The following is a 19,556-nucleotide window of genomic DNA, read 5'->3' on the forward strand; positions in this document are numbered from 1 at the left end:
ACTGCCACCAGTCTGTGTAATGTGTAGATTGAGAGAGTCTATCAAAAACTTCAGATTTTACTTTTTATACCATCATTAAAAGCATCCTGCAATAGATCTTGCCTGTTCCTGGCAACTTCTGACACAAAGGTTTTTGTGATCTTTTTAAAGATTTCAGTCTGTTTTCCAACCTACTGCTGCCCCCAAAGTCAACAGGGCAGCTTTACCCTAAAGTCCAAAGACACATTCATTACCCAGAATTAGAATTAGAAAGATAAAATCTTTAGCAGAAATCATTGGATATGGTATAGCATGAACAAAATAAAAGCATTAAATTTATATTACTAACTAAAACAAGATTTACAAATACACATATAAAACTAGGTATGGAATCTTACATGTATCAATACCTATAGCTGAGGGGAAAAAAATTGGCTACTGACAATCATGACCTTTCTTTCAAATTATGGTTAGAAATGTCATATAACCTGGAAAACAAAGAGGCACCTTGGAGGAAGCAGTGAAAATGACTAGATAATATTAGACACTAAGCTAAAAATTGGTACAATCAGGGCTTAGATTTTACAGTTAAGAGTGTTCTTTGGCATAAAGGAACAACAGTAATGAAACTACCTTGGGGAAGACAAACCAAGGAACAATATGGAGTGGAATGGAATCCAATTATGGAGTCAATAAAGTAATTAATTATATTTGTCCCATTTCAGATGCAATAAAAAAAGGAAAAAATATTTACCAGGGTTTGTCTTTTCAAGCTGATACCATCGGTAAAACGCTCTTTTCTTCTGTTCACTCAGGTCTGATCCCTGCTGCAACAGCCAGTGAGAGATCCGGCTCTGACTGATACCTGTGGAGAAAGAGAAACAGCTGCTGTGGATACTGCAATTACAGGGAAGTTAATGAGGGATCTGTTGGTTCTGGTTATTGGGTACTTTCTTCTCTGTTAATTCTATAAGGAAGCTGCAACTTGAGCAAGGCTTTTAATGTTGGGCTTCCTTGTAAAAGCTGACTGCAAGGATATATTCAGAAATGATCTATAAGAGGTCAAAGCATTTTATTTACCAAGACTTAAAAATGGTCTCTAAATTAATCTCTAAACCAGGTCCATGAATGTGAGATAAATGAAGAGCTATCTAAATAACAGTTGTCAGAAGTTGATTAAGTTTGTGCTCCTTCAACCACCATCACCACCTCCACCCTGATCCTGGTTTAGAACATTAGAACTTTTACCAGATATTTGGAAGAAAAAAAATCAAGCCAGCACATTTTGCTACTCATTATTGATACTGATAAAAAGATTTAGGGGCTGGGGAAGGAGAGGTCATTGAAAATACTCTCTTCAATAAGATTTCTGGATTATTTGTTAATTCATTCAGGCTAACTCATTTGTTAATTCATTTTCAGGCTCATTAGTATAGATAACTAACAGTTGGAAGACTTTTAGAGTTATGCTACAATAGAACCTCTTAAGAAATCTCAAGAGGTAAAGATGTTCTTCTAACAGACTTAACAAAACACTGAATACAATACAAAGCAGTAGTTTTCAGCTATCACTAACAAGTTCTTGAAAGCGATAAAAAAGAAATTGAAAGACCTCCACGTGGAAGGTAAAAAAGCATGTCTAAAACTTACTAGAGTATGAGAATAACATGCTCCTTCTGGTCATTATAGCTATTCCAAAATGAATAATTCAACATACAACTGGCAAAAGCAAAGAATAATAGGAAATATAAAACTGTCTTATACGCCCATAAGGCACTTTCCAAAAGACCATTCAGCTACCATAGAGGGTTAACAGTATGTAAACTCTCCCAAGGAATTACTTATGGTAACTGGATAGTACTGAATACCACCTGTGCCAGCACCTGTTTAAAGCTGTAACTCACAACAGGAAGAGTGGTTATCATGAAGTAATCACACCCCCTAACATAAGAAGAAGCAGGAGGTCGGGTGATCACATTTAACTCATTAAAAGCAAGCCCCTAGCTTCCGTACTTTTAAAAACCTACGTTAAAAGAAAATTTGAGGAAATGGGGGAGGGCGGTTTTGTTAAAAGAAAAGTTGGGCTGAGAAGCATGGTTCTCTGATTGGAAACACCTTTCACATTCAAAGGGTGAAATTCAAAGAGTTTTTCCAAAACCGAAGAGATTATATTCTCAAATCATTCACACAGCAGTTTTCAATGGATTGAAAATCTATGTGATGCAGGTGCTGGCAGCTATCACTGTATGCTTGTTCTAAGAGAACACAAATTATTCAGTATAATTAAATTGGCCATGTTTAGCAATGCTTTCACCACAAGTCTAGTTTCAGATGTTATACTATTTTTCACATGACTTTCTGTTTTTTTTTTTTGGCGGCGTTGCAATGTGCGGTCTTCTCATTGCGGTGGCTTCTCTTGCTGCAGAGCACGGGCTCTAGGCGCGCGGGCCTCAGTAGTTGTGGCTCGCGGAATCTAGAGCGCAGGCTCAGTAGTTGTGGCGCACGGGCTTAGTTGCTCTGTGGCATGTGGGATCTTCCTGGACCAGGGCTCGAACCCGTGTCCCCTGCATTGGCAGGTGGATTATTAACCACTGTGCCACCAGGGAAGCCCTCACATGACTTTTTTTTTTTTTTTTTTATCATATGATATCATTTATATGTGAAATCTAAAATATGATACAAATGAACTTATTTACAAAACAGAAATAAACTCACAGACACAGAAAACAAACTATGGTTTACAAAGGGGAAATGGGGTATGCAGGGAGGGATAAATTAGGAGTTTGGGATTAACAGATACACACTACCGTATGTAAAATAGATAAACAACAAGGACCTACTGTACAGCACAGGGAACTATATTCAATATCTTGTAATAACTTATAATGGACAAGAATCTGAAAAAGAATATATGTATCTGAATCATTTTTCTGTACACCTGAAACTAGTACAACACTGTAAATCAACTATACTTAAAAAAAAAAAAAGATATGAATAGCCCCTCGGCTTCTGATGGCACGAGAACAGCGCGCCCACCCAAGGGCAGACGGGGACTGAGCGCTGGGCTCCACCATGCAGCCCGGGAGAGCTCAACAAAAGAGAAGATGGGGACATCAGGGGGCCAGGCGTGATGCCAGGAAGCCAGCTCTCCAGGACAAGTAAAGAATGCATCTCAAGGAGGGAGCGAGCCACTGTGTCCAGTGCCACTCAGGAGATGAAGGCTGAGACTCGACTGTCCCATGAGGCTTGCCTCTAAATTGGAGTTACGTTCATATGGCATCTCCTTATAATGGTGTCTTCCACATAATAACTCCAAGATAAATGAAGAAACTTGGAACAAGTTTAAGTTTCTTGAACTGGGGAAAAGGAAATAACAGTTACAGAATATTAAAGTAAAAGTTAAGAGGCAGAAATAAAAGACAATAGCTCAACAATATAAAAATGTCCATCTTTCAGACTCATCTTTGTGGGGGTTTTTTTTCCTGAAGGTGTTCCATTTTTTTTTTTAATTGAAGTACAGTTGATTTACAATGTTGTGATAGTTTCTGGTGTTCGTGGATTTTAAAATAAATTAAATTGCATGCAGTCAGCATATATCAGATCACAGGCCAGGCAATAACACCAGTGCAATCTACATGGAATGAGAATCTTCCACTCTTCCTTTCCACCACAATAAGCCAAGGAAAGCTCTCACTAAACCGCAGGACACTGGACATGGGCCTGCTGCCCCTTACAGTCCTTTCCTCCTGAGCTGAAGCCCGATCATCAGGGCTACCGGAAGGCTGGTAACTGAGTGGCATTTTTTGAATCCTTGCTTATTTTTTTTTTTTTAGGTTGATTTCTTTCTTTTAATTAATTAATTATTTGTTTATTTTTGTGTGTGTTGGGTCTTTGTTGCTGCGCACGGGCTTTCTCTGGTTGCAGCAAGAGGGGGGGCTACTCTTCAATGCGGTGCACGGGCTTCTCACTGCGGTGACTTCTCTTTGTTGTGGAGCACAGGCTCTAGGCGCACGGGCTTCAGTAGTTGTGGCTCGCAGGCTCTAGAGCGCAGGCTCAGTAGTTGTGGTGCACAGGCTTAGTTGCTCCACGGCATGTGGGATCTTCCTGGACCAGGGATCGCACCCGTGTCCCTTGCATTGGCAGGCGGATTCTTTTTTTTTTTTTTTTTTTTTCCACACACACACACTGTATTTTATTTTTACAAGAGATAAATAGACTGACACCAAGCATTGTACATGGATGACCACAACAAAAGCAACAATGATTGCAATTACCAAACATGAAACACACTCATACTATGTCATAATATTGACATTCAGTCCAGTAATCCTCCACTGTAACAGCTCCTTTACTTTGCAGTGAAAATTGATTTGTATATTCTTTGCCTCTGACTCCTTGTGGGATTTTTTTTTTTTTAATTCAGACAGAAAGTCACAAAAATTATACTCATCCTCATCAGCTCACTCAGTCCCATATAACTCACATGACTTTTTAACAAGAGTGAAGAAATCAACCATTTACCACCAGGAAATCAAAACTGATTTTCATGTCCACAAAATGAAACCATTTTACATGGATTCTTACATTGGTATCATACTACTCAAAAACAGAGGGAATTTGAGGAAAATCTGTTAAGAAAAAGAAACGAATATATCAGTTCTGTTACCTACAGTATTAAATCTTCCTCAAACAGTCAGATCACACATAGAACAAACCACAGAGTCTACTAGATATTAGAGGTGTCCAGGTTCTGGCTGTGCTATAGTGGGGCAAGAGAGCAAAAGCCCAGCAAAAGGAGAGTAAATTATGGTATATTCATATAGTAAGATACTGCACAGACTAATGTTCTAAAACAGCCATCAAAAACAAACAATAGAAAACCAAAACCAAACAAAAAGCCATCATCTCCAAGTGTTGGCAGGGCATTGAGTATATGAAACTCTCATATTGCTGATGGAAGGGTAAAGTGTCAGGGCCCCTTTGGGAAACAACTGGGCAATATCTACTAAAGCTGAACATATGCATACCATATGATCTAGCAATTTCTTTCCTTGGTATACAGCCCACAGAAATGTGTACATACTCAAAAGAATATGTTCAAAAAACTCATACCGGAAGGCTTATATGAGCATTATCTGTCATAGTCCCCAGTTTGAAACAACTCAAATACCCATCAACAGGAAAATGCATAAATTGTGGTATTTATGTATTCTACTACAGACTGCTACAACAAATAGAAAAAGGGTAAACTACTGCTATATGCAGTCACATGGATAAATCTCACAAAAATAATGTTGGCCAAAAATAGTCACACATACAGGTAAAAAAGCCACGCACAATACTGTAAGATTCAACTTACATAAAGTTTAAAAACAGACACAATTAGATATATGTATATGGATGACAATCAGAATAGTGGTTATCTGTCATTAGGAGGGAGGAGATTAATTACTGGAAGTAGGATGAGAAAGGCCCATGTAGTGACCAGCACTGTTCTTGATCTTGATCTGGATGGTGGTTACATGTGTGTCTTCACTTTGTAAAAGTCATTAAACTGGACACTTTTCTCTATGTTGTATTTCAATGAAGTTTTCCCAAAAAAGTTTTAAAAATTCTATGAGGTGTTAAAAAAAACCACAAATGGATATGTATCAATATGGAAAGATCCCCATGATATAAATGAAAAAGTATATAGTTTAATGAATACATATATTTTTACATAATCTATGTTGTTTTGTACAGTAACAAAAGCTCATATATAGCCAAAGATACATAATACGAATTTAGAGTGGCAGACTCTCCCTCTATTGTATACCTCTATATCATTTTCTTAATCTGTCTACAAATATTTATTAATTTATTTTATTTTAGCCTTTCCCTATAAACACTACACACTTTATTGGCTGCTTTATAAACACTGTAATTAAGTTAAACAAAACAGAAGTGCGAAAAGAAGTTAATTTCAGCCTTCCCTGGCCAATTCCACTCTGGGGTAAGCAGTGTTAACTGTTAATATATGTTGTTCCACAATTTTCTCTATGTGTAATTATTAATTTTATAAAACAAAGGGAGAGAAGGTAATAAAGAATATCCTCCTGTCTAGTCTTTTGTGAGAGGAGGAAACAAATAAGGAACTTCTTCCCTGTAAACTTAATATCAGTTTTCATAAGAAAACAAATTAATAAAGCAAGCAGTTTCTCCAAAAAAGGCACTATAAAAATTAAATATGTACAATAATACATTTTACAATGATATTTCTTCGTTAGCAACTTGCTGATAGGTAGGATTCCTTTAACTTATCCTTCTGGGGCTGGTCCATGTCTTTGGAACTTCAATTGAGCTAGGTGTCAAAAGGCCCTGCAGCTTCTCTTTACTGTCAGCTTTGGTACTCCTCCTTCAGAGAAAATTTTCCTAACTCCCTTTACTTCCCACTGGTGAAAACAATGTCATTCTCCACAAGTTTTAGCTCCTCAAAAGCTCTTTTCTACCTTTCACAGGGCAGAAGAAAAGAAAAATTTACATATAACCTTCATACACTGAGAGACTAAAACTAACCCCTGATTAATTTCTTTCCAATAAGAAAGTGATCACATTGTGTTCAAAGGATGAAAAAGCCTTTTTGCCAGTCTCATTCACATTCTTCTCTGAGCTCCAGCTCCATCCTTCCAGTTCCTCAAATGCCATGCTCCCTTCCACCAGAGGGCTCTCCACCACAACCCATTCTTGTCAAAGTCCCTAGTACTACAGATCTAAATGTTTCTTCTTCCTCCAACTTCCTTTGGCACGTGACACTACTGACCACTCACATCATCTTCATCCTTGGAATGCTGGATACAACTCTCTAACGCAACTTTTCAGTCAACTTCAGGGATTGCTTTGTTATCTCCTTACATGTTAGTGCCCCAAGATTCCATGTTTAAGCATCTTCTTTCATTCTACACACTCTTCCTTCGATCATCTCAACTATCAACAATCAGGGTTTAAAATATTTAAATACCAATGACTTCCAGAACACCAGACTGTTCTTTCAAACCATCTGCTAGACAGCTTCATGAGAATTTCCCACAGGTCTTCAACACAGTAAACTTGATTCATTATCCTCTTCCTTTAAATCTGTTCTTCCTCCTGTGACCCCCATCTCAATTTTATGTTCCATTCTACTCCTTCCCCCAACTCTCATATGCTTACTAAATCCAATCCCTTTCTCTTCCAAAATTTCTCTTCGTCTCTCCAATCCTCATTCCAGCAGCATGGAATCTCAGCCTCTCTTGCCTAGATAACTGAAATAACTTTGATGAAAAGAACAAGTCATCTAAGATCCACAAAGTACAAAATCCTCATGATCAGATCCTTTTTAATTAGAAGATCACTTCACAGATGAAAATGTGAAATGTGCTTCTTCAATTTTCTACTTGAGAGCTGCAGTCATCTCTGCAATTCACCTTTCACAGTGTGAGAGATATGTCTCAAAAATTTTAAGTTATAACACATGCATCCATTCTCCATAAAAATAACTCACAAACGCAGAGAAAAAAGCCCTTCCTCCATCTCTAACCCTTCTCTCATTCCCTAGAGGTATCCCTATTTATTTGGTGTGAATTCTTCCAAACTCTTTACGATGCATTTCATACACAAACATGTACATATATACATCTAGGTTTCTTTTTTTTAAACACACATTTGGAATTATCCTATACATAATAAGTAGCAATGTTTCTCATATAATGTCTTGGAATTTTCTCACATATCGCATTGTGAACCTTCATCATTCTAATGGCTACATGGTATTTTATATCAGGAATATACCATAATCCACTTAAACATTTACCTGTTATTAGACATTTCAACTGTTGCTAACATTTTACTATTGTAAATGATGCAATGAACACTCTTTGCTTATCTCTGTGTATATAAATAAATATCTTAGGGCCAATTCACAGGAATGGACTTTGATTCGTAGCATATGAGTGGCATTTAAGTTTGTGATAGATACTATCAAATTGTCCCCTAAAGAATATTGTACCCAATTTTATATTCTAACCAACAGTGATGAGAATTTTTCCCTACATCCTCACCATTGCTGCTTATAAAATTTATTTTTAAAGTCTGACTTTCTTTTCGTAAACATTAACACATGCTCATTATAAAAAGAATTCTAAGCAATTGAGAGGAAAGTAGAAAAATTAAGAGGAAAGCTAATAAAAAAAAAATGCATCCAAATTCTTACCACTTATAAATAACTACACTTATTACAAGATCGCTCCAAGCATATGTGGACATAGAATAGGCAGAAATAATTACTAAAATGAGATAATACTACATGCTGAATTTTAAATTGTAAAAACACCAAATTTAGTTTGATTTGATTTTAACACAAGAAAAAAAATTTAAATAAACTAGAGAGAAAGATCTACTCAAATTTAGTAAATGCTTCTATAGGGGAAATGAGGTTCCTAAGAGTGCAATAAAGCAAGAAAAAAGGATCATACAAAAACATTGGGAGGTTGGAAGCATTGTTTTTTAATTTGTGGGCAGTATCTAATGGCTCCTGGCGAAAAAAGCTAAGGAAATTAGCAGACTGTGATAGCTACTCTCCAGGATGATTCCTAATCATCCTCTTGGTCTTTCTACCTTTGTGTAATCCCCTCCAACACTGCTTTAGGGTTGGTCTGTGCAAACAACAGAATACGGCAGAATATGGTGACTTCTCAGGATAGGTCATGAAAAGTTTCTGCTTTGCTCTCTCTTAATAGTTGGTTCTGAGGAAAGCTAGCTGCCATGTTGTGAGACCACTCAATTAGACCTATGGAGAAATCCATGTGGCAAAGAACTGAAGCATTCTACTAACAGCTATGCAAATGAGGCATCTTGGAAGTGAGTCCCCTAGCCTTAGTTAAGCCTGCTGATGACTGTAGCCTCCGGAGACACCCTGAATCAGAATGACCTGTCTAAGCTGCTTCTAGATTCTTGACCTATAAAAACTAAGTGAGAGAATAAAAATTTAGGTTGTTTCAAGTTGCTAAGGTCAATGTAATCTCTTATGCAGCAATAAATAACTAAAACACATACATATACTATACTTTCCCCATTTCCCTTCCCAGCCTGAACACCCAACTCCTGATATTTTTGCATAGTCAACATTTACATTCTGTCCTGGACTCATAATTCCCATAGTTATTTACTCATAGTTGTAGATTTAAATGAATTCAGGATTTACCATACAGTTTCTCAGTTTTTCCATTCCTAAGCTCTGTATTTTTGTTTTTGTTTTTAACTGAGGCATATTTTACATACAGTGAGCACACTGCTCTTAAGTGTATAGTTCAATGAGTTTTGACATATGTATACACATGTGACCATCACTCATATCAAGATATAGATTATTTCCATGTTCCCTAAAAGATTCCCCTTGTCCTCTTTTCACTTAATGCTTAAATTTTATATTTTAAACTTAATTTTTGGTTAGTAAGATTTCTTCATCAAGCAATTTTTACCAGTACAGGTTTATTGATGCTGCATTCCCCAGTGCTTGTATGCCTGTATGTTTGTCTCCCCTGTTTATACTTTAAGGACAACACTACAGGGGAATTTTTTGGGGGCTTAGACGTTCCTTTAAAATCTGTTAAATTGGCGTGATGTCAGTGGGTGGCAGAGTAAGGTCTTCTGAAAAGTTAGTCCCCCAAAAACGCAATGATAGCAAAAGCTGCTCTACCATAAAAGCACTGGCAAAAGTTGTCAAAATCAACTTTTTCAGAACTCTGGAAATTAACCAAAGGTGTGCAACAATCCAAAGAGTATTTATTCAAAAAAAAAAAAAAAAGCTAAATTTTAGTAAGACCAGCTATATGACATTTTAACTTGAACTATACTCATTCCCATCATCCCAGCATTGCAGTAGACTATATTCTTACAATCACAGTGAAAACCAAGAATGGTCTATTAGCCACTGGAGAGGGAAAGACAGGTTTGGAGTTCCCCCAAAACACCATTCTAAGAGAACTGTCATTATTTGACCTGTTTGGTAACCCCCTGGAAACTCCCATTTGCAAAGCTCATTCTTATTTGACCTTATCCAGACCTCATTCAGTGTGAATAGCCTTTTCCCTCGGAGGGGAGAAGGAAGGGAAGTGGTTTGCAGAAAACAATCAGTGGCAATCATTTAATATTGCAGGTGCCTGAGGTGATGATGATAACAGTTGGGGCAAACAAGGAACTGAACAAAATATCTAAAAAGCTGAGGAATTCTTAAGATGTCTATGAGGGTCTTTGAAAAGCTCTGTTATAATTCTGGGAATTTAGAAGGCCAGGTGCATGCACAGGGCTGTGCACATGCCTAGGTCTATGTGCATGACCAGGGCAATGTGCATCACAGGAAAGAACTATGAAGGCCCTAAGCTCTCGCCTCTGGCTGACTTTGAGACATGGTGCAAAGAGAAAGTGAAGGGTAAGGTAGAATTATAAACTGCCTACCTGAGCATTAAAGGCATGCCTCAATATATGTACAGAGCTCCTCAGCAAAGCTGGGAAATTTATTGGTTCCAGGCATTTAAGGAAATCTCTGTCCAATAATTAGCTGACTACTAAGCTAACAAGGAAGAGACTTCAGCAGCCACACACCACAAAGAATACTGACTTTACAGGATTAGTCCAGGGAAGTCACTAAACAAAAAGCAACAAAAACAAACAGCAACAACAACAAATCAAGGGGTGGAGAGGAATCTGATTTCAAGAGCTTCCACATTATATTATTTAAACTGTCTAGCTTAAAACAAAACAAAACAAAACTTATGAACCATGAAAGGAAACAGTAAAGCATGACATGCATAGTAAAAGAAGCAGTCAATAAGAAACGTCTTTGAAGAAACCCAGATGTTAGACTTACTAGACAAAGATTTAAATCAGCTATTTTAAAAAACTAAAGAAAAAATGTCTACAGGACTAAAAGAAAATATGAGAAAAATGCATCATTAAACAGAATATCAATAAAGAGGCAGGGATTACAAGAAGAATCAAATAGAAATTCTGGGGCTAAAAAGTACAATAAGTAAAATGAAAAATTTACTAAAGAAGCTCAATAGCAGATGTTAACTGGCAAAAGAAATAAACAGTAAACATGAAGACAGGTTGATTGAGATGATCTTTTATGAGAAAGAGAAAGAAAAAATAATGAAGAAAATAGAGCAGAATCTCAAAAACCTGTGGGACACTGCCATGTATACCAACATACACATAACGGGATTCCCAGGAGGAAAAGAGAAAAGGAAAATAAAGAATACTCTGAAGAATAATGGCCATACAATTCCCAAACTTGATGAAAAACATTAATCTACACATCCAAGAAGCTCAATAATCTGCAAGTAGGGTAAACTCAGAGAGATCCACAGCTAGAAACATCATAACTTGGTTTTTTGGGTTTTGTTTTTGTTTTTTTTTTTGGCCATGTTGCGTGGTTTGTGGGATCTTAGTTCCCTGACCAGGGACTGAACCCATGCCCCCTGCAGTGGAAGCACGGAATCCTAACCACTGGACCACCAGGGAATTCCCCATCATAAATTGTTGAAAACCAAAGTCAAAGAAAATTTGAAAGCAGCAAGAAAGAAGTGACTTATTATGCACAAGGGATGCTCAATAAGATTAATAGCTGCAGATGGCAACTAGACTTACTTTGGTAATCATTTTGCAATGTATACAAATGTTGAATCATTATGTTGTAAATCAGAAATTAATATATTGTATGTCAACTATACTTCAAAAAAAAAAAGATTAGTAGCTGATTTCTCATCAGAAACCATGAAGTCATAAGGCAGTAGGATGATATATTCAAAGTGCTGGAGGAAAAAAAAAAAGACCAACAAATAAGAACTCTATATCAAACAAAACTATCCTTCCAAAGCAAAGGAAACATTAAGACATTGCCAAATGAACAAAACCAGAGAGAATCTGATGCCAGAAGACCTGCTGTACAAGAAATATTAAAGAGTGTTCTTTGGGCAGCAATGAAAGGACACTAAACAGTAATTCAAATACACTTGAAGAAATAGTGACAGTAAAAGTAACTACATATGTAAATATAAAAGACAGTATAAATGTACTTTTTCTTTATAACTTATTTTTTCCCTATTTGAATTAAAAGAAAACTTGATAATGCAATAATTATAAATCTAAGTTGATGGGCACACAATGTATAAGCATGTAAATTGAATGGCAACACTGGCACAAAGGAGGGGGTAGGGAATGAAGCTCTCTAAAGGAGTAATGTTTTCCTATACTATTGAAATGAAGTTGGTATTAATCTGAACTAGATTATCATAAACTAAGATATTTATGGTAATCTCCAGGGCAACCACTAAGACAATAAATTTAAAAAAAAACAAAAGAAATGACAAGGGATTTAAACCATACACGAGAAAATACGTATTTAACACAAAAGAAGGAAGTAACTGAGCAAAAGGAAAACAAAACAGACACAAGACATACAAAACAAGTGACAAAATGGCAGATGTAAATCTAACCTGATCACATTTACATTAAATTTAAATGGATTATACACTCCAGTAAGAAGACAGAGATTGGCAGAATGGATTAAAAAAACACGATCACACTGTATGCTGTTTACAAGAGATACATTTTAGATTCAAAGACATGAATAGATTGAAAGTAAAAGAATGCACAAAGATGCACCATGTAAAGAGTAACCAAATGAAAACTGAAGCAGCTATACTAATGTTAGACAAAACAGACTTAAAGACAAAATTTGTTACAAGAGACATAATAAGGACATTTTGTAATGATAAAAGGGTTAATTCATGAGGAAGACATAATTAAAAATATATACACACCAATCAACAGAGCCCCAAATATATAAGGCAAAAACTGACAGAACTGAAGGGAGAAAAAGACAATTCAACAATAATAGTGGGAGATTTCAATATCCCATTTTCAATAATAGAACAACTATACAGAAGATCAACAAGAAATAGAACACTTGAACAACAATATAAACCCACTAGACATATCACACATCTATAGAACATTCCACTCAACAATAGCAGAATACACATTCTTCTCAAGTGTATGTGAAACATTCTCCAGAACAAACCATGTTAGGAAATAAAACAAGTCTCCACAATTTTTAAATCAAACAAAGTATGTTCTCCAAACACAATGGAATGAAATTAGAAATCAATAATAGAGAAAAATTGAGAAATTCACAAATATGTGGAAATTAAACCACACAGTCCTAACCAATGAGTCAAAGAAAAAAATCACAAGGGAATTAGAAACTACTTTGAGATGATTAAACACACACACACACACACACACACACACACACACACACACACCCCACATACCAAACTGTATGAGATGAAGCTAAAGAAGTGCTTAGAGGGAAATTTATTATTATAAATGCCGGTTTAAAAAAGAAAAAGATCTGAAATCAATAATCTAAGCTTTCACCTTAAAAAATTAGAAAAAGAAGAGCAAACTAAATCCAAGACAAGCAGAAGGAAGAAAATAATATAGAGGAGAAAGAAATGACACAGAAAATAGAAACAGGGTAGTAGAGAAAACCAATGAAATAAAAAACTGGTTCTTTGAAGAGGTCAATGAAATTGAGAAACTTTTAGGTAGATTTACAAAGCAAAATGAGAGAAGACTCAAATGACTAAAATCAGGAATGAGAGAAAGGGTGTTATTACTGACCATTACAGAAATAAAAAGGATAATAAAGGAATTCTAAGAACAACTGTTTGCCAACAAATTATATAACGTAGATGAAACAGATAACTTCCTAGAACAACCTGATTCAAAAAACAGAAAATCTGAATAGATGTATAGCAAGTGAAGATACTGAATCAGTAGTCAAAAATCTTCCCACGAAGAAAGGTCAGATGGTTTCACTGGTAAATTCTACTAAGTGTTTCAAAAATAATTCACACACACACACACTAACACCAATCCTTCACAAACTTCCAAAAAAACAGAAAAGGAGGAAACACTTCCCAACTCATTCTATGAGGCCAATATTACCCTGATACCAAAACCAGATGAAGACACTGCAAGAAAACTACAGATCAATGTCCCCAGTGAATATGGATATATTCACTATTTCATGATATAGAATACTCAATAAGCTAGGAATAGAATAAACAATAAGCTAGGAATAGAAGTAAACTTCTTACCTTGATAGAGTACATCCATGAAATACCCACAGCTTATATCATACTTAGTGGTAAAAGACAGATAGCTTCACCACTAAGATCAGGAACAACACAAGGATGTTCACCCTTACTACTTCTATTCAACATAATAGGGGAGGTGCTAGCCAGGGAAATTAGGCAGGATAAAGAAATTAAAAGGCATCCAGATAGAGAAGGGAAAAGTAAAATTACCTCTGTTTACAGATGATATGATCTTGTATATAGAACTCTGGAGAAATACACATGAGTGCATGCACACAAAAAACTATTAGAATTAATGAAGATGTATACCAAGGCTGCAGGATATGAGATCAACATACCGAATTAAATATTATTTCTATCCACTAGCAATGAACAATCCAAAAATGAAATTCACAAAACAATTCTACTAACAATAGCCTCAAAAACAATAAAATATTTAGGAAGAAATCTAACAAATGTAGTGCAAGACTTGCAAAGTAAAAATTACAAAACACTGTTGAAAGAAACTGAAGAACACCTAAACAGAAGAACATCTCATTTTCACGGATTTGAAGACTTAATATTGTTAAAATGACAATACTCCCCAAATTGATTTACAGATTCAATCTAACTCCTACTAAAATTCCAGCTGGCTTTTCTACAGAAATCCTAAAATTCCTATGGAAGTTCCAGGATAGCCAAAACAACCTTTAAAAAGAAGAACAAAGTTGAAGAACTCACACATCTCAATTTCAAACATACTGTCAAACTACAGTAGTCAAGCCTGTGTGATACTGGCATAAGGACAGACATATAGGTCAATGAGAGTCAGGTAATAACCCATACCTTTATGGTCAATTGATTTTTGACGATGGTGACAGGAAAACTGAATGGGAAAAGAATAGTCTTTTCAACAAGTGGTGCTGGAACAACTAGATACCCACATGCCAAAAAAAAATGATGTTGGACTCCTATCTTATATCGTATATAAAAACCAACTCAAAATGGATCAGACCTAAATATAAGAGCTAAAATTGTAAAACTCTTAGAAGAAAACATACATAAATCTGTGTCACTCTGAATTAGGCAATGGTTTCTTAGCTATGACATCAAAAGCAACAACAAAAAACTGGACTTCATCAAAATTAAAGTCTTGTGTACTTCAAAAGTCAGTAACAAGAATGTAAAAATATTTGCAAACCCTGTATCTGACAAGGGACTTGTATCTAGAATACATAAAGAACTCTTATAATTCAATATAAGGAGACAAAAACTCAATTAAAAAACAGGCAAAGGATTTCACTAGACATTTCTCAAAGGATATATACAAATGGCCAAAAAGCACATGAAAAAAATGCTCAACATCATTAGTTGCTAAGTAAATACAAATCAAAATTACAAGATACTGCTTCATAACCACTAGAATGGCTAAAATTAAAAAGACAAATAATAATGACAAGTGTCCCCATGAAGATGTAAACCAATTGGATCCCTCATACATTTACAGTGGGCTTGTAAAATGGAAAACTTCTGGCAGTTCTCCAAAACGTTAAACAAAGAATTACCAAATGAACCACAATTCCATTCCTAAGTATATTCTAAGAGAATTTGTCTACACAAAAACGAGTACACAAATGTTCATAGCAGCATTATGCACCATAGCCAAAAAGTGGAAACAATCCAAATGTCCATCAACTGATGAATAAATAAAATGTGGTATATCCATACAAAGGAAAATCATTCAGCTATTAAAAGGAATGAAGTGTTGATATATGCTACAACATGGATGAACCTTGAAAACATGCTAAGTGAAATGAAGGGAGACACAAAGGTTTACATGGTACATGAGTCTATTTTATGAAATGTCCAGAATTCCGTCTATAGGTAAATCTATAGAGACAGAAAATAAGTTAGTGATTGCCAGGAGCTGGGGGAATGAGGGACTGCGGAATGTTTGCTTATAGATATGCGGTTTCTATGTTGAACTGTTCTATATAGGAATATTCCCATTACTCTTGTTGCCTCACCCTTCTAGAACTGTTACCTTTAACCAAAGATCAGGGATCAACCATTCACAAGTAAGATACTTTCAGGGCAACTTGTTACCTTATCCAGGATGGAGGAGTCATGTGTCAATGCCTATCATTTTCTTTTGTTTTGATTCAGAATTCTTATTTGATTTAGTCTGTGTTGTTTTTTTTTTTTTTAATACAATTTTTATTTATTTATTTATTTATTTATGGCTGTGTTGGGTCTTCGTTTCTGTGCGAGGGCTTTCTCTAGTTGCGGCAAGTGGGGGCCACTCTTCATCGCGGTGCGCGGGCCTCTCATCATTGCGGCCTCTCTTGTTGCGGAGCACAGGCTCCAGACGTGCAGGCTCAGCAGTTGTGGCTCACGGGCGTAGTCGCTCCGCGGCATGTGGGATCCTCCCAGACCAGGGCTCGAACCCTTGTGCCCCGCATTGGCAGGCAGATTCTCAACCACTGCGCCACCAGGGAAGCCCCTAGTCTGTGTTTTAAGGTTCTAGTTACCGCTTCACTGAAGATGGAAGTTTTAAATTTTTTGTTTATTTTTATTGTTTATGCTGGGTTATGATGAGACAGAAGTGGAGAAAAGAATTATTCTACTATTTTTAACTAGCAGTACCCCTCAATCTTTTTAAAGTCTGCTGATCTAATGGGTAAAAAAAAAAACCTGTTAACTTGTAGTTGATCTTATTTAATTTTCTTTTTGTATGTTTATTGGCCATTTATATTTCATCTTCTATAAATTATATACTGAAAGCTTTGCAAATTTTTCAGTTGGGTTATTTGCTGTTTTCATAATAACTTGCAATTGCTCTTTTGATATTTATAGATACCAATCCTTTGCTCTTCATATTGCAAATATCTTGCAGTGTAAATCTTGTTTACAGTGTCTTATATTGTATATATGCTTAAAATTTTTATACAGTTAAATTCATCTAACTTTATCTTTTGGGTTTTATGTATTACTTAGGAAAAGCTTTCCTACTTCAAAATAATAAAAATCTTCAAAACAGTAAAGTAAGGCCTTTTATCCAGCTTAAGTATGTATGTGTGTGTGTGTGTGTGTATATATATATATATATATATATATATATATATATATATATATATATATATATATATATTTAAATATATATATTTTGCTCTTTATTCCGTATGGAAACTGATGTCTGTTTCTGGTGTGATGTTGAGACCTATTTTTATTTTTTCATTTTCAAACAGACAACCAATGGAAAAACATCACTTCCTTACAGATCTGAAATAATTCCTTTACTTAAGCTAAATTTCCCAATATACAAGGATATATTAAATGAACTCTGTTCTGTACAAGTAATACATCTATCAATCTGACAATATGATCTTTATTTAATTACTCTAACCATATAGTATATTTTAATATGTAGCAGGGCAAATTTGTTCAAACTCCTTCCTCTGTTCTTTTTAAAGAATGTCTTAGTTATTCTTATGAATTTTTTCTACAGATGAACTTTAGAATTGTGTAAAAAACAACAAAATCTTGTTGTGGTTCTGACTGCTGTCAAAGAGCACAAAGAGCAAACAGGTGATACTTGAGTTGAATCTGGCCAGTACACATTATTGTTGAGCCTGTGACATGGTATATGTTTTAAAATTAGTGCTTAAAAATAAAATCAGTTACCTCCCTCCCACACCTTAAGACCCCATTCCCTTCCTCATTCCACCTAACACATATAGAGCTGCATTATTCTTTTAAGGATGAACAGTGCTCTATAATATGAATGCACCATAATTTATCCAACTAGTCCCCTACTGATGGACACTTAGGTTATGAATAGCCTTTTGCTATCATATAATATGCTGCAATAAATATTCCTGCACATTCATTATTCTAGACATAAGCAAATATTTCTATAGGATAAATTCCTCAAAGATAAATTACACAGTCAAAGGGGGTGTACATAAACATTTAAAAAAAAAAAAGAAATGTTACACATAAAGAGTAACTGCATTAAAAAATAATATATTATCATCAAGTTGAAGTGTTATCTAAATCTTTATCTAAACAAATTTTATTATTTAATTTATTAAACAAGTATTTAGTTAGTGTCTGTGTGTGAGATAAAGGCAAAAAATGGTTTAAAATAGTTACTGAATTGCTAAATGTTAATAGTGGGTTGAAAATTATAGTCTTCAGAAGATGGAATGCACTTTTAAAATATGGTGATAATTAAAAACAGTGATAATGTAGGCATATATCAAAACATTGCAATGTACAACCTTAAATATATACAATTTTTATTTCAAAAAATGTTTTTAAATAAAAATAAAAGAAAAAACAGAAAAAGACAACCCTATTAAAAAGTAGGCAACAGATTTAAACAGGCAATTCACACAAAGGACATGTAAATGGCCAATAAATACGAACTGATGTTTAACCTGAACAGTAATCAGGGAAATGCATTTAAAACTGCAATGATTAAAATTTTTAAGAGAGTAGATCTTAAAAGTCTTCATCACAAGAAAAACAATTTCTGTAACTATGTTTAGTGACAGATGTTAACTAGACTTATTGTGGTGATCGTTTTGTAATATATACAAAATTCAAATCATTATGTAGTATGCCTGAAATTAGTATGTTATGTCAATTATACCTCAATAAAAAAATTAAAAATAAAATAGAACTGCAATGAAATACCATTTTACTTCTATTAGGTTGGCCAAACATGAAAATGTCTAACAATATATCAATTATTATTGGCAAAGATGGAGAGCAATGGTTAGAGTACAGATGCCTACAACTGGTTTGGAGAACGATCCAAGCAGGATGTTCATCAATGTTTATACTGTATTTCATCAAATCTACAACAACACTGACTGCAAGATGTGTCATTGTTTTATGTACCAATAAAAACAACAGCAACAACAAAAAACCTGTCGGGGGTGGGGGGAACCCCAAACCAGGGACAATACTCTTTATATACTGACGTGGGATACTTTCCAAGTTAGAAAAGCTTGGTGCAGAATACTGTATATAGCATACCACCTATCTGGCAAAAAAGGAGAAAAGGACTACAGATATACTTGTTTACAAATCCATAAAATATCTCTGGAGAAAGTGATTAACATTAGTCTATTCTAGGAAGGGAACTATGGCTGAGAGATGGGAACAGGAGAGATTTAGTACTGTGTATACCCTCATGGACTTCTGAAGTTTGGCCACATGAACATATTTTCCAATATAAAATGTAAATTTTTTAAAAAAAATTTTACCTTAATGATTAGCCTTTTATTTCAGTAATAAGAATACATAGAAAATTGTTAAATTCCACTTTAGGGAACTATTCTGTTCAGAAAATATTTTAGATGATTTTTATATTTATTCCTTCCCTTTTGTCTTTTTAAAACAGCT

At 35.1% G+C, this 19,556-nt stretch overlaps 1 protein-coding gene across 9 annotated transcripts in view; it reads right to left on the minus strand.

Annotated features, from left to right (window-relative positions):
• HMBOX1 (homeobox containing 1) overlaps positions 1-19,556 on the minus strand; it is a 180,209-nt gene that overhangs the window by 51,370 nt on the left and 109,283 nt on the right. For all 9 annotated transcript variants that reach the window (XM_007192712.3, XM_057547847.1, XM_007192711.3 and 6 more), the window contains exon 5: positions 734-844. In XM_007192712.3, the coding sequence (XP_007192774.1) occupies positions 734-844 (111 nt within the window). The remainder of the gene's footprint in view (positions 1-733; positions 845-19,556) is intronic.

Source organism: Balaenoptera acutorostrata, chromosome 6 (assembly GCF_949987535.1).
Source record: "Balaenoptera acutorostrata chromosome 6, mBalAcu1.1, whole genome shotgun sequence".
Lineage (NCBI taxonomy): Eukaryota > Metazoa > Chordata > Mammalia > Artiodactyla > Balaenopteridae > Balaenoptera > Balaenoptera acutorostrata.